Here is a 23,547-nt window from a genome sequence, read left to right as displayed (position 1 = left end):
GAGGGAGACACAGAATCCGAAGCATCCAGCCAGGGCTCAAACCCACAAGCTGTGAGATCATGACCTGAGCTGAAGTCAGACGTTTAACTGACTGAGCCACCAGTTGCCTTAAATACAAGTAGTGCCTCCAAGGATCTGGCACAGTTAGGCCAGGTGCCAAATGAAGATGAGCCTTGTAGGATCCCCAGAAGAGTATGGTTTAAAGATTAGTTGAATAAAAGAGGCCCTTGCAAAAACTTAAAGAAACCATCTATTATTTTTGCAAAAATGATCCACTTTACAATTCTGCTATGGAGTCAAATGTGAAATGAAGAATGGCATACAGTGTTATTATGTAATTTTGCCAGAAAAAACCCACTAAGTAATTTAGTTTAAAATTTGACTAATTCTTATCTTGGAAGAATTAATGCAAAATTACAATGTGAATTTTCCTATATATAAGGTAAAAATTTTATCCTCCTAATTTTAAATCTTCCTGTTTTCAAGACAAAACCCCAATCAAATCTTTTTGTCACCATTTACATGAAATTTGGGTGTCCATGTTAAGGAAATTCCTTTTAAGGTGGTATTTCTCCTGGACAAATCTTTGAAACATGAGGACCTCCCATGTTGAAACAGCAAGCTATGGGGCGCCTGGGTGGCTCAGTTGGTTAAGCGGCCGGCTTCAGCTCAGGTCATGATCTCACAGTTCGTGGGTTCGAGCCCCACGTCGGGCTCTGTGCTGACAGCTGGCTCAGAGCCTGGAGCTTGCTTTGGATTCTGGGTCTCCCTCTCTCTCTGACCCTCCCCTGCTCACGCTGTCTCTCTCTGTCTCTCAAAAATAAATAAAAGACATAAAAAAAAAAAAAAGAAAAAGAAACAGAAAGCTGTGACTAAGATCTGGCATATGGTGGGGGCTTCAGTGTCCAACTTCAGCTCAGGTCATGATCTCACAGCTTGTGAGTTCAAGCCCTGCATTGGACTCTGTGCTGACAGCTCAGAACGTGGAGCCTGTTTCAGATTCTGTGTCTCCCTCTCTGTCTGCCCCTCCCCCACTCATGCTGTCTCTCTCTCTCTCTCTCTCTCTCTCAAAAATAAACATTAAAAAAAAAAGATTTGTCATATAGTGAACAAAAATTAGATCTGGCTTTGTTCTGATTTTATAGGAAATTCATCCTTGTCTCAATTCAGGACTAGAAATCTGAATTCTAAAATGATAGTTACAAAGAATATTAATACATTAAAATGGTTATAATTTTGTTTTATTTATTTAAAAAGAAATTTTTTAAATTTTTTATTGTTTTATTTTTGAGAGAGAGACAGCATGAAGAGGGGAGGGTCAGAGAGAGACGGAGACACAGAATTCGAAGACAAGCCCCAGGCTCTGAGCTAGCTGTCAGCAAAGAGCCTGACACAGGGCTCGAACCCACGAACCGTGAGATATGACCTGAGCAGAAGTTGGACGCTTAACCAACTGAGCCACACAGGTGCCTTTAAAATTTTTTTTAACATTTTATTTATTTTTGAGAGACAGAGAGCAAGCAGGGGAGGGGCAGAGAGAGAGAGAGAGAGAAAGAGACAGAGAGAGAATCTGAAGACAGGCTCCAGGCTCTGAGCTGTCAGCAGAGCCTGATGCGGGGCTCAAACCCACAGACAGTGAGATCATGACATGAGCTGAAGTCAGACACTTAACCAGCTGAGCCACTCAGGCACCCCATTTATAATTTTATCTTTAAAACAATATATAAATCTGTGTATACAGTATGATTATAATTTTTTGTAAGTTTATTTTGAGAGAGAGAGTATATGCATGTGGACACGTGTGAGCAGAGGAGGGGCAGAGAGTGAGAAAGAATCCCAAGCAGAGTCTGTGCTGTCAGCAAGGAGCCCGACATGGGACTTGATCCCACATACTGGGAGATCATGACCTGAGCCGAAATCAAGTGTTGGCAGCACAAGAGACTGAGCCACCCAGGTGCCCTTAAAATTTTTAACTGTAGGAGAACTAAAAGGAAATGCATGGATATATTAAAGTGATAAGACAGTGGCTTATTCACCTTCCCTTCTTTTCCCCCACAAATCCACCTGGTTTCCCTCACTTTACAAATCTGCTTAAATCAGCACACTTACTTTTATGATTTGATAAATAAAATTGTTTTAAGTAGCAAAAGAGACTCATATGTTAATGCGATAGGGATTTAAATAATAGTAGTGTAATATAGTATACTCTATATGCACCATATACATGAAAATCCTTAAAAGCTATTTGCCATTTAATCTTGCAATTGCTTATCAGGAATTGCTCCTAAGGAAATTTTATGGGTTGGAAAAATATACCCCAGGATGCCAAGAATTTGTTGCTCTTGTAGATGGGATTATAGGAGAGTGTTTTAAGTCATATTAAGATTTTTTCTATAACATTTTTATAATTAGAAAAAATTTTAATTTTAATTAAAAAAGTATTCCTTGGGGCACCTGGGTGGCTCAGTCGGTTAAGCATCATGCTCAGGTCATGATATCACCATTCGTGGGTTTGAGCCCTGCATCAGGTTCTGTGCTGACATCTTTCGGAGCCTGAAGCCTGCTTTGCATTCTGTGTTTTCCTCTCTCTCTGCCCCTGCCTCCCTCTCTCTCTCTCTCTCTCAAAAATGAATAAATGTTAAAAAAAAAAAAAGCTAAAAAAGTAGTCTTTAATAAGAGAGCTAGATAAGCTCAAACAAGAGTTTCTACATAAACCCAAGAGTTTGCTAGTGTCTCCTTAGCATAAGTAGTTTAGGAAATACATGCTTATATGAAAAACCAAGTATGCTATTTGCTATTTCCCAACACCCTTTATTCAAAAGGAGAAAGGTGTTAAGGGCAATTTGGGTGCCAGGCCCCAAAGTCCTTACTATGTCTTTGAGGACTGATAAGGGAAGAATTAAACCAGCAGCTCCATTCCAGAAGGCAGTTAGGAAGGGGCTGAGTGCCAAAATAGAAATTACAAATCCAAGCAGCTTAAACACATGACCCAAATAACTTAGCTTCTGGACTAGATCACTTAATGGCCAGCAGGCTTGCACAGGAACATGGAGAATCAATCTAACTATGTTAAGTTAAATTATTTATGTATTTGCATGTCCCCATTCATTCCATGGGCCTTGTGATAAACCCACAGTAATAAAAACTACAGGTCTGAGACTTGCCTTCTTTTTTTTTAAACTCATCCGTAGACCTCTGGTCACACGTGGCTGTAAGACACTTGGCAGTTAGGAAGTTTTTCCTGCCACGGTGCTTTGCAGAATTCTAAGGTGTTAATAAGAAGGCTGGAAAAACAACATGCACTTCTTTCAAATGACTCCAGATCTAACTGCAGTTCACCTACTACAAACCTCAGATGGGAAGATTCAGAACTGAAAATTAAACACACTAGGATTCTTTTCCTCTTTTTAAACAGAGTTTATTCCATCATACTTATATTTTTCCTCATGTTTATTTTACAAAATAAGGGAAAATGTCTAAATTATCCACATCCAAACCATCTGAAAGGGTGCATTTCCTTCCAATCTTTTTGCGTATGTCAGTTCAGTTGTTTCCCCCTTTTTATGCAGATATGATGAAACTGGAAGAACAACTTTATATATTACTTCCTTAGCCTGATGTATTTCTCCATGTTATTACAAACTCCTTAAATATTATAGAATTGCTTCCTGTCATTCCACTGAATGAATATTCTAAAGTAATCTCTCATTGATGGGCATCTAGGTAGTTTATAATTTGTCACTAATATAAATAATGCCATAATGTATATCTTTTTGAAAAACCTTTTTTGTGGTTTCAATAATTTCTTTAGAAAATATTTCCAGAAGTAAAATAGCCAGGGTTAAGGATATGAACAGTTAAGGTTCCTGATGTGCTTTGCTGAATGATTTTCCAAAAGAGTCGTCGTATTTATGTGCCCTCCTGGTAGCCACTGCTGCCTACTTTAGCATATGTCCTCTTAAATTAGGTATGTTTAACTTTGCAAAACTGATAAATAAAAATCTCTTTATTTCCTTCATCATTACTGAGTTAAAACATTTTCTGTATATTAAATTGGTTTTATTTCCTTTTATGAACTTACTGCACATGATTTCTGTTTGTTTATCTATTGAATGGAGTTGTCACATTTTTGGATCAATTTGTAACAAATTCCTCATAGGTAATCAACCCTTGCCAGTATTTGTTGCAATTTTCCACCAACCTTCGTCCCCATGCTACTATCCTCAATATGCTTTTAATCTTTAGTGTTGTTTTAGCTAGGGTATTTTTAGATACTCAGGAATTTAGATATTTTATGTAGTCAAATATATTGGTCTTTTTCTTTATGATTACTTCTAACACTTTTAACCTTGGAAAGTCCTAACCTTCTACATGAGATGGTTATAAACATTTATTTATATCTTGTTATATTTTAAAATTTGGATACATGACTCTTAAATCCTTTGGGGGAATTTATTTTTTTATACAATGTAAGGAAAAGAGTCAAAGAGATTCCTTGCCTCCCTCATGTACCCAAACCTAACCAATTGTCCCTGGAAACATTATTAGAATTCCTATCCAATAAAAAAGTATTGGTAATATTTCCCCTTCCATGGACTCATGAATTATCATATTTGTATAACATATGTATATATGTGTGTGTATATACACATATGTACATACATACACACATATAAGGTAAGAATTATTTCTGGACTACCTAATCTGCTCTACTGATTATTCTATTCTTCTACTAATGCTATATTAATTATCATTCTTTCCTATCAGGTAGAGAAAGTACTCTCCCATTACCCTTTCTTCCCCCAAATTTTATTACCTATTTATTATTCACAATACAATTTTAGAATACTTTAAATCACATTCTCAAAAACTTCCCATTGTCATTTACTTTTGCCAGAATTCTGTTAAACATATAAATTAATTCATCAAAAACTAACATCTTTATGATAGTCCTTTCATTCAGTTTTTGAATAGTCCATCTGAGAACCTATCTAGGTTCCCAAAGGGTGAGATTCCTTTTGGACTTGCGTAACTTTGGCACTGGAATTACCAAATAAGTCTATTTGGTTATAAGTGAACTGTGATGTAGTGAACAGAGAAAGGAACGCTAGCCCAAGATGTGCCTCCAGCCAGCTGTGTGAATGTGGACCATTTCTAAGCTTGTTTCTACACCTGGTAAGTGGACACAATCTCCAGTCTGCTTGTTTCACAGGGTCAAGGAAAATAAAAGACATGAAAGTAGAATGAAAGGCATGCATGCTACACAAACGTGGGAGGTTATTAACACCAAAGGCAGGGTATTATTAGTACCTTTGGTGAGCAGTAGGTCAAACTACTGAAAAAAGAAAACTAGTGTTGAAATTTTGTGCTTGCCTTTTCCCAGGATGAAGAACCGCACAGTCATGTTGACAAAGATCCAGGAGAATCCCAAGAACTGCACAAAATTATACATGAACAGGTATCCTTTCCTCAAATTTGCAATAACTGAAAAGTAAAACAAGACAGTAAACTGTTAGCAGCCGTAGGTGCAGCAGGAGAGGGTACAGGGGGTTTACCTGGATGACCTCCCCCCACTTTCCCACTAGGTGCCCTAAGCTCCCAAACAGATATCTGGCCCAGATCTGCACCAGCCTGGGCTCTTAGTCCCACAGAGAAATGGGTAAAGTTATTAACACTGCACTCCAAGGTATGTTTTCAGCAGTCTTTCCCCTCATAGCATGGAAGGGTAAGTACACAGACATAGTAAGTCCAAGGAGAAAAAAGAAAAATTACTTCTGGCAAAGAATGACCACCTTAGACAGCATTAAAGAAGGGAAATAAAGCTATACTCAGCTCCTGCTCTGGCCATTTTTATATTATCTATGGTTTCTTCTTTCCTGGAATTTTTTTTTAAGGCCTGCAGGTCAAACTAGCTCAAAGAAAGAGGAACATAATGAAAAAAAGAATTCTGATCTTTGATCATATATCCATTGAACCAAGCATTAACTGAACACCTACAACATGCAAGGTACTGAGGGGCACTACTGGGATTCAAAGATGTTAAGACTTGATGTTGCTCTCAAAGAACTTACAATCTGAAAGCTGTAATACATAATAGACAGTAATACATAATGTGACAATTTCAAGATGAGAAAAGGACATTAGGCTGGGGAAGTTCAGAATCAGGCAAGTCTGCAGAGATGAGATGATGCCTGCTCTGGGCTTTGGAAGATGACTAGAGTGAGGATATAACCAAAGAAGGGAAACTGCAGACTGAGATGCAGGAGGATAAGGAACATTAATTTTGTCTGCAGCCGAAGGCTCATGAAGACACAGCCAATTACAGAGTTAGGGAAGGACTAAGGAGCTTAGAGTCATGGCTGAATCAAAGGGGTGGGACAAAGGAAACAGGACACTTCTCAAGAGAAGAGCTATGGAGTTCAAATCTTCCTGCTACATATTTATTCCTAGGCTACAAGTATTCTGCATATAACCTTCGGCTGCTGCTCAAATAATTACACTAAATACTGTGCTCAACCAAATGCAGCCTAGTCCTGAGGAGCCAAAAGAGTCAGACTTTTCGCAAGATTTAACCAAACTTTTTTCTTCAAAACTACAAAAATGTATTATATGTCCCCATCTTTTTTTTTTTTTTTAAATATGTCCCCATCTTAAAGAACTTATTCATCAGGGAGCACCTGGGTGGCTCGGTTGGTTGTTCGTACCCATCCATAGCCTCCTCTCTATCGTTAGTTAACTGGTAACTACTACAGCAGCGGGGGGCAACTTACCTTCAGGGGAGCCTTGGCTTTCAAGTCTTAGTTTCTTTAGGCGTTCTTGTTCCTAGAATTTGGACAGAAGATTTCCAAGAACACAGGTTAGGATTCCCAGATTCTTGCTGCATAAGTGATTGGACCACCTCAAAGCCACTTTCTCCAGTTGCTGCCTCCATGCTTCACTGGGGCAAACATCCTAGCTCATGGTGCCAGAAAGCCTCACTCCTACTGGGTAGCACTAGCATCACAGAATGCCCTTCCATTGCTCACAGAATTAAACCAATCAGCTGGCTTCCAAACTACAAAATGGAAAGTCTTAGAATCCTGGAGCTGGAAAAGACACCCAGAAGATGTGTCACGGTCATAGGAACTAAACAGAATTTTAAGGCAGGAAACAGCAGTTTGGGTTGGGTTGGTTTTTTTTTTTTTGAGACTTCTAGATTTTAGTATAATTTTTCCAGAAGCTAAAATCATGTCTCCAACATCAGTAAGAACTCACATTAGGTCAATATATAGATAGATACATACAAAAATATTTACAAATATAGGTAGTATTTTTCATGCATAGTGGTTCACTGTCACCTGAGAGGGTCTTGAAGCTGGATCGTGGAGCCCAGATGATGGTTTTCACTATTATTCTCCAATTAAAAAAAAACCAGAGCTCCTTGAAGAAAGGCTGAAGCTAGGGCTGGAGCAGGGAATATACAAGATAAGCCTGGAGCAGCTTATAGTGCCAGAAATTGAGAATGTCAAAAAAAAAAAAAAAGCACCCCGCAATGAGGAGATTTGTCAAAGGGTCACAAGAGTCAACTGAAAGCTTCCAATGGCCAAAGTTGGAACAACACAAACAAGAAAATAAATAAGATGGTACTGGGTTATAACCCAAACTATAAAATAAATATTCATCAGTCTATACTGATATAAACAAATTATTGAATAAATAAATGGAAGAGACAAATCTCCCATATGAAAGAATTCCAAATAATGTACCCTAAGGATGGGAAGCATCACCCCTCACTCCTTAGACATGGGCTATGCACGCTGGCTTTCATCCAAAAAGCACACAGTAGGGGCACCTGGGTGGCTCAGTCAGTTAAGTGTCTGACTTCGGCTCAGGTCATGATCTCATGGTCTGTGGGTTTGAGCCCCACAGCTCAGAGCCTGGAGCCTGCTTCAGATTCTGTGTCTCCCTCTCTCTCTCTCTGCCCCTCCCCCACTCATGCTCGTCTCTCTCTCTCTCAAAATAAACATTGGAAATTTTTTTTAATTTAAAAAATACACAGTAAAAGAAAGGGGAAGGAGTAACATTACAGTGGAGAAACCTGACAAACATTACCTTAGCCAGATGATCAAGATCAGTACCAACAGTGATAAGTCGTGCTGATAGTATATACCCTTGATATGATACAGTAAGAATGAAATCCCCGTGTCTTCCTCCCCCAAAACCCATCACCCTATCCAATCATGAGAAAAACATTCAACACATCCCAGTTGAGAGACAAATTACAAAATACATGACCAATACTTCTATAAAACCATGTTTCCAGGTCTTTAACTGAATTTATCTTTATCAGACTCAAATAGGTATCTGAGGTAGCCCAAATAACTTGTGTTTTTTATGATTGGTCTAGATCTTACTAGCATTGAGGTCCTTACTGACCTTGGCTCTGAGCTCCATTTCTGCATCAGACTCATCCAGCCAGCGATCAAAGTCGGGGGCCAAAAACAATGGGCGCTTCTCCTGCTTGGTAAGTCTCTCCCACCAGTTACGCACCTTCTTCTGTATTGTAATGTTTACCTGCCTCTGGGTCAGTTTGTAAACCGGCTGGAAGAGAAAGAGAGAATGTGAGAGCGCCCTCGCCATCCCATCCCTCACTCCTTCTCCTGCGACAAGTGCACCAAGCCAGTGTGGCTACCCAGAGAAGCTGCACACTGTATGCTCACCCCCCTTCTCCCTCCATCCCTACGAAAACTGCTAGGAGTAGCGCTGCATTTCTCGGGTTCCTCCAGCGAATGACTTCGGAGGAAATCAGGGTGAGAAAGCATGCAGTTCTGGTTTTCCTGGAGGAAACCAGATGAACCTCCTGCCAGACCTGGCTCATGCAAGGCATGACTTGCAAACACTCTCTCAGTGCATCCTCACCATCCACATTTCTCTCCCATGAAGATGACTGAATTCAAGTGGTCAACAATCCCTGGCATGGTGAACCCTGGTTTTTTAGAAAGGTCCACTAAAGACTGGAACTTACTGGGTAGTGACAACTCTATCACAAGGGGCAGCCTAGGGCGTCTTCCCAATGAAACTCAAATTCTTAGAGGCTGTTCCAGTCCATTTCTCCTCCATATAGTGTCTTCCTTCCTTGCCTCCAAGGGAAGACCTATGACAGGTTCTCTATGCCTTAAACTACTGCTGGCTATTAAAACAACCAAAACAATGGACCCCTCCTGCAAAAAGAGATCAATATGCCCAGGCCCCCAGAGATAAGAGAGTAATTCCAGAAACTGAAATACACCTGTTAGATTCTCTCTTCCTGTGAGAAAAGCTTCCTCAAGCTCTGAGAGAAAGGAAACTTCAATTATACTTCCAGTATTCTTTCTGAAGGTCAGCTATCTCCACCTTTTCTGATTTCTACTGCCCCTGTGGCAAGGTCATGTGAAAGTAAGCCCCTGGTGTGGGCTTTACCTAGCTTACTTTACCTAGCTTACGTACTTCTGCTCCCTGTGAGCACCATACTCTCCTGTCTTCACTAAAAACCACAGAACGTCAGAGCTAGAAAGGACCCTGGAGATTACTTAGTCCAACCTTTCATTAACACACGAGGAAATTGTAACTCAAAGAAGTGAAGAGACTTGTTTGTACTGCTAATTCGCCTCAGGTTCTGACTTTCCCACTCCTTCACAGCTAAAATCCGGGCTCAGTTCCCAATAAAAGAACAATATTCTCCTTTAGTTTTCACCTTATTTTCCCCCACAACCCCTGCCTTCGTATCTTACTAAACTACTAGTATTTATTTCCTAAAATGGAAAGAGAAGTGAGAAAAGGGGGAACATACCTCTGGTTTTACAGGGTCTAAGAACTCCAGGTGAAATTCATAGACATTGTCTCCTTTGGCACCGTGTCCCTGAGCTAAAGAGAAAGAAATGTGTGTTACGACGTGAACAGGCAGAGCAAGGCCATCCAAAAGCTTGGTGCAGTTCTTTCAGAAGCATACAAGTAGTAATGGGTCCTGCCAAAACTAGTGGGGGCCTGTGACAAAGCTCCTCGACAGCTAGATAAGCTGAATCCCAGACAAAAGCTTATCTCCACATGTCCTTCTAATGATCAGTTGCAGAATATTTACTTCATCTTCCAGTGTGGCCTTGATAATACCCAGTACAAATAAGAGGCAGGAAAAGGGTTACGGAAAGCAAAGCCAAAGATACCACATAGATGTAAATTTAACTTTCACATTTACTTTGGCACTGAATCCTGAGCAGAGCAACATCAGGTGGGCGTATCCTCTTGACGGCAGTTAAGGAGAGCCGCAGAGAAGAACATGGTAATGCTGGACTGTCTCAAAGAAAGCTCTGAATCTAACACCTCCCCACCAAGGACAGAAAACAGAGAAACTCGCTTTTCCTTTAGCACATCCCGAAAGGAGTGCAAAAGAGAAATATAATTTTTTCGGCTCATTCCTAAGAGAAGATAAATGGATCTGGGATGAAAGTCCCTGCGGATTGCCCATTACACCATCCCTGTGCCTTGACATGTCAGGCTCCTTTCCCCAAATCAAGCAGGTGGCATGCAGAGAGGCCAGCGACTGCTGGACATCCCTTCCCCTCTAACTCTCCAACTTGTCTGTCATTTGGTTCCCTCCCGGATTCTCCTTCCTCAACTGGCCGTTGGTGGTATAATTTGCCTAATATCTGTTACAGGTGGCTACTGTTCTCTAGACCATAAATTCCGTAAGGTTGAGCCGTCCATAATCTCCAACTGGCAAGATACACTTTCATCACTTAAATTCCTCTCAAATGTATAAAAACCCCCCAAATCTGAGCTGCTACCCCAGTGCTCTCCTCTTGAAAAGCAGATACAACAGCCAGGCTGTGCTTTCAGGCAAGTATGTTAAGGTAGATGGACTCTCAAGTGAAGCAGAAAATCATCGATATCCCAAAGCCCCAGTCACTTACTAATGACATTCCAAGGAACTAGAACAAAGAGAGCAGGGAGAATCCTATCCCACTGGGTGACCATGAATCTGGACCCACCCTCTCAGGCCCAGCAGCAATCTGCTGACGCACTGAGGAGAAAGGAGACAGAGATAGGTTCACAGAATCAAAAACTGTCAGAGCTGCAAAGGCTTGAGGTATCATCTAGAATGTTGTGTTTCTTAAACTGGCCTTTGGATATACCTTCACAGAGCTGCAAAACCTCATTCAGACAATTTCTATTTTTGTTTTGATTACAATGTTTTTTTTAAAAAGCATATTCTGGATCATCTAGATGGCTACATTATAATCAAGTACTGACACATGAGTTTAGCAGCTGTGTTTGCTGCAATGAAATTGAAATCAAATATCACTTAAAGTGACCATATTTAATTCTTAATATGTTTTCTCAAACTGGGGTCTGTGGCCCTAGAGGATCCTTAGACATACTCTCGGGTGTCCATATGTCCTAAAGTTTGAGAAACACAGATTATAACCAAATGTCTTCATTTTATAGGTCTACAGAAGTAAGTTGTCCAAGGTGACAGCAGGCTTAGAACTAGATGACAGATCTCCTGATTCCCAGCTTGGGATTCTTTCTTGCTCTTTCTACTGCCTCTCCAAGAGGAAAGCAGGACTTCAAATATGTTCTTTGACTTTTCTACTCAGGTATTTCAAAACAATTAATTTATCCCAAGAGCAGCAGAGAGGTGAGCATCAATAAAAAGTGAATAAAACAAGTAGACAAAAAGAAAAAGAAACCACCACCATGCCTCTTGAGCTGTGTAGAAAGTGGGGAGCATTTGCCCGGATACTGACCTTTGAAATGAAGCACATTTTCAATGATGCTGATGGCAGGATTCTGTGAAAAGAGACCAAGGATGCAAGAAGGGCATTTTAATAGGAGAAAAATTAAATGAAAACCGGGCATACTCCCTCCATCCTTCCCCCTTAGGGGCTTGACCTCCTACCTCTGCCTCCCCCCAGAAAATACATCTCATTGCTTACTGACAGCTCTGTACAGGGTTTCTCCATGTCTATCTGTACCCATGTGAGAGGGCAGACTGCGGCAAGAAGAACCCTAAACTGTTCTCACTGTGCAGAACTATCAAATCCTGAGTCAGTCCGTTCTGATAATGGCAAATGGCACAAGGTGCTATGTGAGCTGTTTTCTGGGACTACACAGATCTTCCTGAGCTGTGGAGGCAGAGAATCTAGTGAAACAGATGAGTCATTTCCTGTGAGAAGGTATCAAACAGTATCAAATAACATATGCTCAAAAACAAGAGAGTAGTAAAAAGCAGTGAGTGTAATGGGCACTAACAAGAGAACAAACTCAAGACCTGGATGGCTGGGGCAAGTTTCACCAAAAGTGCGGCCTATATTGCAACATGAAGAGCAAATTAATTCCAACAGGCAGAAAGAAGAGCTGACAGGGACAGGGGACTGGTTCAAAATGAAACATTCAGTGCCCTCACCTCAGGGGCCTCACCCTCTTAACCCCCATCCAAACAAACACTAGAAAAGACTACAATTCTCCAAATTGTTCACTTATTCCCAGAAGTTGATACATGCCTTTAGCTGCGTAACTTAAAGTGAAACTCTTTTTTCAATGGATAAGAAACTACTCACCTCCTACCTCCCAGCTCAAAGTTAATAAGCAGGAGACGGCATGTTTCCAGGACCATAATGAATTCATTGATTTCTCTCCTGTAGGCTCAGCTCTCTGCGCTGAGAGCTCCATCACACATTGAAGGAAACCGACAAAACAGAAGGTTGGGAAAGGGTATACTAATGGGGAGTGGGAGCCAGCAGGCTCCATTAACAGCCAAGAGTGTTAGGAAAAGACAAAGAATGAAGGCCGGTGGGTGGGGGCAAGCAACTGAGCCAAACTTTATGTTAAGAACCTCCCCAGTGAGAGTACAGACTGCAGGCTGAGATGCTCACCGAGAGAAGCTAAAAATCTAGAATGATCTTCTCTTTGGCAAGAAGAGGCAGTTAGGAAACCTCAGTAAAAGAGGCCACGCTTCCAGGGCATGGTCCTTTAGTAAGGGACACAGGGTTTTGATATAAATATTCTCATTAAAGCTACAGTTCTAGAATGTCTTAGAGGTAAACTTCCTACCCAGGTCACTTCTTGCCCAAATGGGTGTGTTTCCCAAACTCCAAATCACTTGGAAAGAAAAAGGAATGAAATTGAATCAGCAGTCAAAAAACTATTACCAAACAAAAGTCCAGGACCAGATGGCTTCACAGGTAAATACCAAACATTTAAAGAAGAGTTAATACGTATCTTTCTGAAACTATTCCAAAAACTTGGAAAGGAGGAACACTTCCAAACCTGTTCTGTGAGGTCAGCATTACCCTGATACCAAAACCAAAAGGATTACCAAAAAAAAAAAAAAAAAAATTACAGACCAATATCTCTGATAAACACAGAAGCAAAAATCTTCAACAAAATATTAGCAAACTGAATCAACAGTACCTTCAAAGAATCACACATCATGATCAAGTGAGATTTATTCCAGGGATGCAAAGATGTTTCAATATACTAAAATCAATCAACATGATACACCACATTAACAGAATGAAGGATAAAAGCACATGATCATCTCAATAGATTAAAAAAAAGCATCTGATAAAATCCAACATCCAATGGTAAATAAAATGATATAACTTATCATTCATTTATGATAAAACCTCTCAACAATGTTTGTATAGAGGGGCTATACCTCAACATAATAAAGGCCATATAAGACAAACTCATAGTTAATCTCATACTCAATGATGAAAAGCCAAAAGCTTTTCTCTAAGATCATGAAGACAAGGATGCCCACTCTACCGCTTTTATCTAATATAGTACTTGAAACCAAACAAACAAATAAACAAATGGCATCCAAACTGGTAAAAAAAAAAAAAAAAATAGTGAAACTGCCACTATTTGCATATGACATGAAACTAATAAATAGAGAAAATTCTAAAGACTCTACCAAAAAACTACTAGAATTAATAAATGGATTCCATAAAGTTGCAGGATACAAAATCAATATACAGAAATCTGCTGTATTTCTATAAACTAATAATGTACTTATCAGAAAGGGAAATTAAGAAAACAACCTCATTTACAATTACATCAAAAAATAAAATATCAAAGAATAAATTTAAGCAAGGAGGTAAAATACCTGGATTCTGAAAACTTAAGACAGAGATTTAAGCTACACTGGATCACTTTCTTACAGCATACACAAAAATAAATTCAAAATGGATTGAAGATTTAAATGTAAGACCTGAAACAATAAAACTTCTAAGAGAAAACATAGGCAGTAAACTCCTGTCTCTTCAGACAAGGATGACAAAAGCAAAAACAAACAAATAGGGACTACATCACACTAGAAAGCATTTGCACAGTGAAGGAAACCATTAACAAAACAAAAACACAACTTACTGAATGGGAGAAGACATTTGTAAGTGATATATCCTATAAGGGATTGATATCCAAAATATATCAAGAACTCATGTATAACTCAATATAGAAACAAAATCCAATTGAAAAACTGGGCCCAGGATATGAATAGACATTTTTCCAAAGAAGACATAGAGATGGCCAACAGACACATGAAAAGATGCTAAACATTACTGATCATCAGGGAAATGCAAATCAAAACTACAAATGAGATATTACGTCACACCTGTCAGAATGGCTATTATCCAAAAGAAAAGAAAAAAAACCCAGCTTGGTGAGGATGTGGGAAAAAGGGAGCCCTCATGTACTGTTGGTGGGAATGTAAATTGGTGCAGCCACTATGGAAAACAGTATGGAGTTTCCTCAAAAAATTAAAATAGAACTACCATACACCCCAGCAACTCTCCTTCTGGGTATTTATCCAAAGAAAATGAAAATACTTTGCTAAAATTTAAGATTTTTTGTTAATGTTTATTTATTTTGAGGGGGAGGGGCGGGGGGGGGGAGAGACAGAGAAAGAAAGAGAATCCTGTGGCTCTGTGCTGTTAAGTGCAGAGCCTGATGTGGGGCTCAATTCTACAGTGAGATCATGACCTGAGCTAAAATCAAGAGTTGGACACTCACCCAACTGAGCCCCTGTAAACTGCAACTTTTTTAAAAAAAGAACATAGATTTCCTGCCAACCTCTACTTTGATTGCATCTCTCAAGCTCTGAATATATTATTTTCATTATCATTTAGTCTAACATATTTTCTAATATTCACTATTGTTTCTTTCTTGATACATGGGTTCCTCAGAAGTATCTAATTTCCAAGATACATGAGATTTTCTAGTTATCTTATTATCAATTTCTAATCAACTGCATTGTGATCAATGAGATAAAGTCTCTGTGATTTGAATCCTTTCAAATTTGTGGAAACTTGCATTAGGAAGCAGTATACAATCAAATCATGTAAATGTTGAGTGAACTTGAGTGTGTATATTTGTTAGATACAGTATTCTACATCTGTCTACTGGGTTTACTGTTAACTATTTGTTCACATAATCTGTATCTTTACTGAATTTAACTTGTTATTCTATCAATTACTGAGAAATCACACTACTGTAAACTTATCTATTTCTCCTTGTACTTCTGTTATTTTACATATCACTGAGGCCATATTAGTTACACATAACTTGTGTACATTCAGTACCGTTTTACCTTCCTGGTGAACTGAAACCTCTGTCATTATGAACTGACCATTCAATCTCTAAAAATACATTTTTGTCTAAAATTCTTATCTGATATTAGCATAACTGTACCACAGGGATCTGCATTTGCTTCTGCCAGGCACTGAGGGGCTCTACCAGTTGAGATCACTTTAAACTAAATTCATGACTTGAGGATTTTTAGATCTCCAAAACTGTACATTATTTGAGCAACATAATCTTTTAAGAGCCAACTAATTATTTTAATTCTTTAAGGACCTTTTCCTCTACTCAGTGCTAAGGCATGGGATGGATTTACTTCTAGGTCATCCTTACCCTAAAAGTATAGTCCTCTGAAGTAATTTACGCGAAGGGTTTTCTGTTACATATTACATCTTTGATGGGCTTTGGTCTTATTCTGTCCTCTGCACTCTGTTGGGCTATCAAAGCCAAAGTTCAAGTTTACTCAGTTGAGCAAATGTTCTCAGGGCAAAAGTAGTTTCTGTATTCAGCTTTATCAGAATTCCCACTTTAATATCTAACTTGTTCATTCTTTGATGATTTTAAGATTTTCACTGAACATTTTTAGTTGTTTTTAGGATCTGCACAACCTAGCCCATCTTTTATTGGAGAATAATTGTACTTTTGCTTATGAAAAGAGGAGTGGCTAGGGAAAAGGGTAAAAGGTGACTCTGAAATTAGATGGAACTGAGTTCAAATCCTAGTTACACCACTTTTTATTTCTATCATTCACTTTCAAATCCATAGAAACTATTTTTTTAGGTTTATTTAGAGAGAGATCCCATGTGTGTGCTCACAAGCACACACACGCGCACGCACGCACACACACACACAGTGGGAGACAGAGGATCTGAAGGGGGCTTCACGCTGAAAGCGCAGAGCTCAACATGGGGCTTGAACTCACAAACCATGAGATCATGACCTGAGCCAATTCAAGAATCAGACACTTAACCAACTGAGCCACCCAGGCACCCCAGCAACCATCATTATTTTTTAAAACAATGGTAACACCACTTATTTCACAAAATTGTTGTAAGAATTGAATTATAATAACATGCAGAGTCTGGTAACTAGTAAGCATTCATATTCTGGTTGCTTTTCTTCCTCTGACCAGAATGACCTTCTAAGCCTCCTTCTCTGTTGAATACTATTCATCTTTAAAAGTCCAGGCCAAACAAAATTCCTCTCTCTCCTCCTCACTTCCAACATTGTTTCCTTACTACTTTGTCTTCATCTTCATTATAATAATTATCACACTGTTCTGCAATTACTGTTTATTGGTGTATGCCCCCCCCACCTTGAGTTCCTTGATGGCAGGGGCTGTATCTTACTCATCTCTGAATTCCTACTATCTCAACAACTATTTAGTGGTTTAGTGCACCCTATTTTCATAATTTCTGACAGAGCTACAGAGTTCAGGGAACTATCTGCTACCGAAGCCTTTAGACATTTAGATCTCATTTAAACCATTAGTATTTTGTTTTGCACATGTGTGTGATTAATATACGCACAAAAAGGTTAGATAGCAACCATGAGGTTGCTGTCTTTAAAAGGGACTATTTCCAAGATCAGCCCTTGGCTGGCATCTGGGAACCTGACTTTCCTCCATCCCCTAACAGTTGGTTCACTGTGCATAGACTGTGCCTACAATGTGATTAATGGCGAACACCAACTTTCCTTCTTGGAGTCTAGAATTTTGGTACTTGGGTGCTGCATCTCTAACGGGCTTCCTTCCATGGGCAGAAACATTACATACAAGTCACTGCATTTTCATTGCTGGGAAAAAAGAGCAACTCAAGTATACAACTTCACAGGAAGGAGGAGGGTGAGGAGCCCTATGTGAGGATTTCTCCAGATTCCGCCTATGTTTTTATCCTTTGCTGATCATATATCCTTTCACTGTAATAAACCTTAGCCAGGAGTACAACCATATACTGAATCCCATGAATCCTTCTAAGTGAATTAGCAAACATAGAGGTGGGTGTTGGGCATCCGTGCCAAAAAAGTGTCTCAACCCAATGTTTTATTTTGGAGATTTTTAAATTCACTTTAAAAAGTGAGAAAAAAAAAAGAGTGCAATGAACACTCATATTCCATTCATCAACTGATTGTATTTCATTACTTGCTCTTTATCCCACACGATTTTTCTGAATCATCTCACAATGAGTTGCAGACATCATGACACCTCACCCCTAAAAGGGGTGATGTTCTCTTACTTACATACTTACCACCATTTCCTCACACCTAAGTACAAAAATTCTATATGATCTAACAGTTTATATTCAAACAACTGTCTGAAGAAAAAATGTTTACTTGTTTCAGTTCTCTACTGTAATGCAAAACTTGGTGGCTTAAAACAAAACTATGCAGGTTAACTGGGCTCATATGGACGGTGATGCTCCCCGGGATGCTGGTGAGGGCTACAGTATATGGGGCCCAACATCCGCACACATGGCTCAGAGCTGATGTTGCTGGTCATCGGGGAGTTCAGTTAGGGCTGCTGACCAGAGTACCTGTGTGCGTGTCCTCTCTCTGCGACCTGGGTTTCTCCCAGTGCGGCTGCTGGGTTCTGGGAGGGAATGTCTCAATAGCAAGTGTTCTAAGAGAGAGGAGGCATAAGCTGGCATTTCTCTTAAAAAAGTTAGGCCTGGAACTGACCACAGCATCATTCTGCAGCAATCTACTAGTTAAGCTGCCACAGGACCTGTCCAGATTCAAAGGAAGAGAAAACAGAGTCCCTTTCTTGATCGAGCTCTTGATGTGGCTACCTTTAAATGACTACTGCATTTATACTTTTTTAAAAAACCAATCCGGAATCCAATCAAGGTTCATACATCCTATTTGACTGTTTAATGTCTATCTTAACCTAATACAGACTTATACTCTTACTATTTTTAATCTATGCCAGCTGTCTTAGAAAATATATCATGTCCTGGATTTCTCTGTACATTTCTTCAGATTAATCATTTTTGACAAGAATACTTCATAGGTGATATGGGTTCTTCTTCTTTTTTTTTTTCATATGGATACTTTTTGAGGCATCATAAGAGGAGGCCGATACTGTCATATGGGTGATACTAAGTTTGATCACTTGATTAAGAGACAGGGACGGCCAGAACCCTCTACTGTGAAGGTACCTTTTCTTTTGTAATTAGTAAGTAATCTAACAGTGTCATCTCCTAGTCTCTAACTCTTTCCTCTAATGGAGTCGTCACCCACTGTTAATCCTTGCCTGATTTGGAGGCTCCACAAAGATTTTCTAATTCAATCATTCCTTCATTTTTTTTTAAGCTGACATTGTTCTGTAAAGAAGACTTTTCCCTTTCTCTCTCCCTTCCCTCTTCTATTTTAAATTGAAATTTTTATTTAGATCATTGTGTAAATCTACATGCAGTTATAAGAAATAACACCAAGGGATTCTTGTACTCTTTGCCCAGATTCTCTCAAGGATGTTTTATATAATTACAATATGTTATCACAATGGGGATATTGATACTGATACAATCCACTCTTATCCATACTTTCCCGGTTTAACTTGTATTCATTTGTGTGTATATGTGTGAGTTCTATACAATTTTATTCCATGTATAGGTTCTTCTATCCATCACAGTCAAGATACAGAACAGTTCTAGATCCCCGGTGCTTAGCCCCTCCTACCTCCTGCCCTCTTCCCCCAGCCTCCCCCAGAGCTCCATCTTCATTTCTCTTTGACTTTCACTATCAACTGATGACTCTTCTTTTGTACTCCCCTCTGCCAGAATCCACTACTATTCTTACTTTTTTCGATGTTCAAATTATCACAAATTTGGCAAGAGGAAATCCCTTCAAACCGGCTCGTAGGTTATTCTGACATGACCTTGTAGCCTTTGAGGACGTTGTACTTTTCTCTGGCACAGACCTGTAATAACCGGCCAATTCTTCAAGGAGCCTTAGTTCGTTTAGTGGGGAACGATAATTTAGAAAACAGGACCTGGCAGGTTGAGGTATACTCAATACTCATTTTTAATGTCTAGCTAGGAATTTTTAAAGTCACATTGTCATATTTAAATGTTCAATTCAAATTTACTTTTATAGAGCTTCTCATCATCTGTCACTCAATATTTTTACCTCTTTTCTTACAGTGAAAATCTTGGTTCCTAATAGCATTAACCTATTTACTTATTTGTGTGATCCTTTAAAAGTTCCTGAATTATATCAATACTTTTACTTACAAGAAACCTACTGAGTAAATTATAACATTTATTTGCCATGCTTTTTGTTCTCAGAAGGTATTCTACTAAAAAACGAGAATACCGTGTTTAATCATTACTTGTATTAACTTCTTCATCTGGACGGCTATGGTATCAACTTGAAATATAGTTAGGCCCTTTTGATTCTATTTGTATTGAATTTCAAGATTTGTCATTGTATTCTTTTTTGTTGAGTTTTACTTTTGAATATGTAAAATATTCACATTGTTCAAAAGTTAAATTTTGTAGAAATCTATCTTCAGAGGTCCTACCTCAAAGTTCTCTCCCTCTACCACATTCCTGCTCACCACCTACAGGTAACCATTTCGGTAGTTTCTGGTTAATCTTCCCTCTGTATGTAAAAAAGTAAAAAGTAAGTAAATATACCCAAATATTCATGTATCCCTTTCGTTCTACGTTAAATGTAGATACAATATACATTCTCAGGTACCTTGCTTTTTTCACCTAACTCATTCCTCACCAGTTCATAGACACCTCACTTGTTCTTTTTACAGCTATATTATATTCACTTGTGTGTACATACCAGTACATAGCCCCCAATCCTCCTTTTTGGAATCCAAATTCTACTTAAACTTAAAAACACAGCTCAAAGCCTACACCTTTTAGAAAGAAAGCCTTGCTCTCTTTTCTGAACTCCATAATGCTATACCCCTGATTTCTCTACCCATCCCCTCCCCCACTCCAAGAAAAAAACTTCTTTAAAAGTTATCTATAATCATTACTTCTTCCTCACCATAAACTTACTCCTAAATCTACTCTCATCTAGCCTCCATCCCTGCCACTCCACTGAAACTGTTATTATCTAGATCAATAAGCTCCATGCTGGCAAATCCAATAGATATGTAATATCATCATATTCAGCCTGTGAGCAGCCCTGGACACAGCTGGCTACACCCCACAGACACACTCCTCTTCTCTGGCATCCAGATCATCACAGGGCACTGTCCTTCTCTACCTTTTGGTGTTCTTTCTCCTCTGCCCAATTTCTAAATGGCTGAGTAGCTCAGGACTCAATCCTGGGCTGCTTCCTATCTCCACCAGCTTTTTTTGTTTTAAATTTTTTTAAAGTTTTTTAAAATGTCTTATTTATTTTTGATACAGAGAGAGACAGAGCATGAGAGAGGGAGGGGCAGAGAGAGAAGGAGACACAGAACCAGAAGCAGGCTCCAGGCTCTGAGCTAACTGTCAGCCCCAAGCCTGACGCGGGGCTCGAACCCACAAACGTGAGATCTGACCTGAGCCGAAGTCGGAGGCTTATCCAACTGAGCCACCCAGGTGCCCCTAAATTTTTTTTAATGTTGATTTATTTTTGAGAGACACAGAGAGCGTGAGCAAGGTAGGGGCAGAGAGAGAGGGACACAGAATCTGAAGCAGCTCCAGGCTCTGAACTGTCAGCACAGAATCCGGCATGGGGCTCAAACCCACGAACCATGAGATCATGGCCTGAGCCAAAGTCGGACACTTAACTGACTAAGCCACCCAGGCAACCCTCCATCAATTTTTAATATCTATCAGTTTTCTGTCTACTTGTTTACTTTTATCATCACTCTTCCACCACCACTACCACCACCACCAGCCTCAGCACATAAACTTCACGAGAAGAGGGACCTCTGTCTGCCTTGCCTCATGCCCAAGTCCCAGAATCGGAGTCTGGAAGCCTCCCAAGCACACAGTAGGCATTTAGATATATTTGTTGAATAACTTCAGTGTAAAACTATGAGTTTTTTTTCATTTAAAGGAATCTGCATTTCCAGCTTTTCTTTCACAAGTTAAAGAATTAGCCAACCTCAGAATTGCATTCTTGCACAATAGCTCCCACCTTGAGACGAACCCTATGTTCTCCAATTAACCACATTCCCCACCCACCTCACTTCACATTTACTGGCACCCACTATATGCCAGGTATCGTTTAAAAAATTTTTAAGTTTATTATTTATTTTGAGAGAGAAAGAACACACATGAGCAGGGAAAGGGCAGAGAGAGAGGGGGAGAGAGAAAGAGAATCTCAAGCAGATTTTGCACTGTAGTATGGAGCCCGACGTGGGGCTCAAACTGAGCTGAAACCAAGAGTCAGACGTTTAACCAACTGAACCACCAGATGCCCCTGCTGCCAGGTATCGTTTAAAGTGTCTCACATTTTTAGCTCACACACCAAAACACACATAGCCCTACAAAATAGGCACTACGATTACAACAATTTTGTAAGTGGGAAACTAAGGCTTATAGAGGTTATGTAACTTGCCTGAGATAACAAAATCAGCAAGTGCCAAAAACAAGACCCAATCCAAGGCAAAAAGACACGAGGCTCCTACACTACGTGGTCTTTTGGGCATTTAAGTTGGTAACCTCTGATCTACAGTCTCTACCTGGGTGAGCTCATCCTGTCTCAGGAATATAAATACTACAACTTAAGAACTGACAACTCCAAACTCTGCTAAATTTCATCAATTTCATCCATTCATGGCTGTCACTGCCTGAACATGTGAACTTGGCTATAGATGGCTGCACAGGTGTAACTCAAGTTTTTCAGGCAACAAACCATTTACAGACCATTTGAGGAAGGAGAAGGAGACCTGATTCTTGTCTGGAAATGTTTTGTTGACATCTTCTGGTAAGATCAAGAAGTGCCTGCAACAAAACTTATAAATAGGTCATGATGACTTGAAAAAAACAACGCCCACATAGAGCTCTCTTTCAGAAATGCTGCACTTCTAGTCCTTTTAATGGCACAGAGGATGATACCATGTGGAAAAGCAGGGACAGTAACATGTCTGAGCTGAAAGTGATTCAGAAGAGTGAGTTCCAAAATATAAAGATAGTTTAGGAATAATTTCACTAATTTATTTTGCTTTAACTTACAAGTACAGAAAAGTGAACTATACATATAAAGATATTTATGACTTTTAGAACTGTTTTTTAAAAAAAGGAAATAAGCAGCTCTGACAGCTGAAACTGATCTGACATTCACAGCTAGATCTCAAAATTGTTACAAGCTGTTCTAAAGCTCAGAGCAAAGCCATTTTGCTCTCCTACATAAATAGTCTCAAAGAAAACAAACTGACCTCAGGTTTCTGTGAGACAATGATAAAATGACACAAAGTAAGGTCAACTCGTAATTTTGTCTAAGAACAGGTCACTATGCATCCACAAAATATCCAATCTAGAATTGTCCTCACTTTCTAACAGCATCAAATCTAAAAGGAATCCCTACTTCCTTAGACCTTTCCCAAACATCCGACCAAAGCCCAAATCCTCTAATTACTTATTTCTAACCCCCTCTTACTGAGATAACCCAAGATTCTCCAAAATGTGTTCTCCCTCACCGAAACAAGCAATAAACCCACTTGTTAAAACAAGGTGTTTCTGATAGTCTTTGACAGGGGGTGGGGGGAGTGTATAAAAATGTTCCATTGCTAAACAAGCTCACCAACAACTGGTCATGTTAGACTTTTCATCTTCCCCAATCTAATGTAAGAAATATTATCATTTTACTAACAAACACTATCCCTTTTTTTTAAGTTTATTGTTAAATTTGTTTCCATACAACACCCAGTGCTCTTCCCCATAAGTGCCCTCCACCATCACCACCACCTCTTTTCCCCCCTCCCCCTTCCCCTCCAACGCTCAGTTCATTTTCAGCATTCCATAGTCTCTCAAGTTTTGCATCCCTCTCTCTCCCCAA

The 23,547-nt window shown here is 39.4% G+C and overlaps 1 protein-coding gene across 2 annotated transcripts in view; it reads right to left on the bottom strand.

The window, feature by feature from the left end:
- The window catches only part of HACD3 (3-hydroxyacyl-CoA dehydratase 3), a 35,123-nt gene that overhangs the window by 6,977 nt on the left and 4,599 nt on the right, over positions 1-23,547 (bottom strand). Inside the window, exons 1-6 of one of the 2 annotated variants that reach the window (XM_029950760.1) lie at positions 11,952-12,231; positions 11,763-11,805; positions 9,809-9,882; positions 8,416-8,580; positions 6,771-6,822; positions 5,374-5,484 (exon numbers count right to left, since the gene is read on the bottom strand). In XM_029950760.1, coding sequence (XP_029806620.1) covers positions 5,374-5,484; positions 6,771-6,822; positions 8,416-8,580; positions 9,809-9,882; positions 11,763-11,805; positions 11,952-11,978 — 472 coding nt within the window. In that variant the 5' untranslated portion in view covers positions 11,979-12,231. Of the gene's footprint in view, positions 1-5,373; positions 5,485-6,770; positions 6,823-8,415; positions 8,581-9,808; positions 9,883-11,762; positions 11,806-11,951; positions 12,232-23,547 lie in introns of those variants that run through there. The other variant, XM_029950759.1, reaches the window with a different exon arrangement.

This window comes from Suricata suricatta, chromosome 9 (genome assembly GCF_006229205.1).
Source record: "Suricata suricatta isolate VVHF042 chromosome 9, meerkat_22Aug2017_6uvM2_HiC, whole genome shotgun sequence".
NCBI lineage: Eukaryota > Metazoa > Chordata > Mammalia > Carnivora > Herpestidae > Suricata > Suricata suricatta.
Note: the sequence above shows the minus strand (reverse complement) of the source record. Positions and strands in the feature narration are given on the sequence as shown.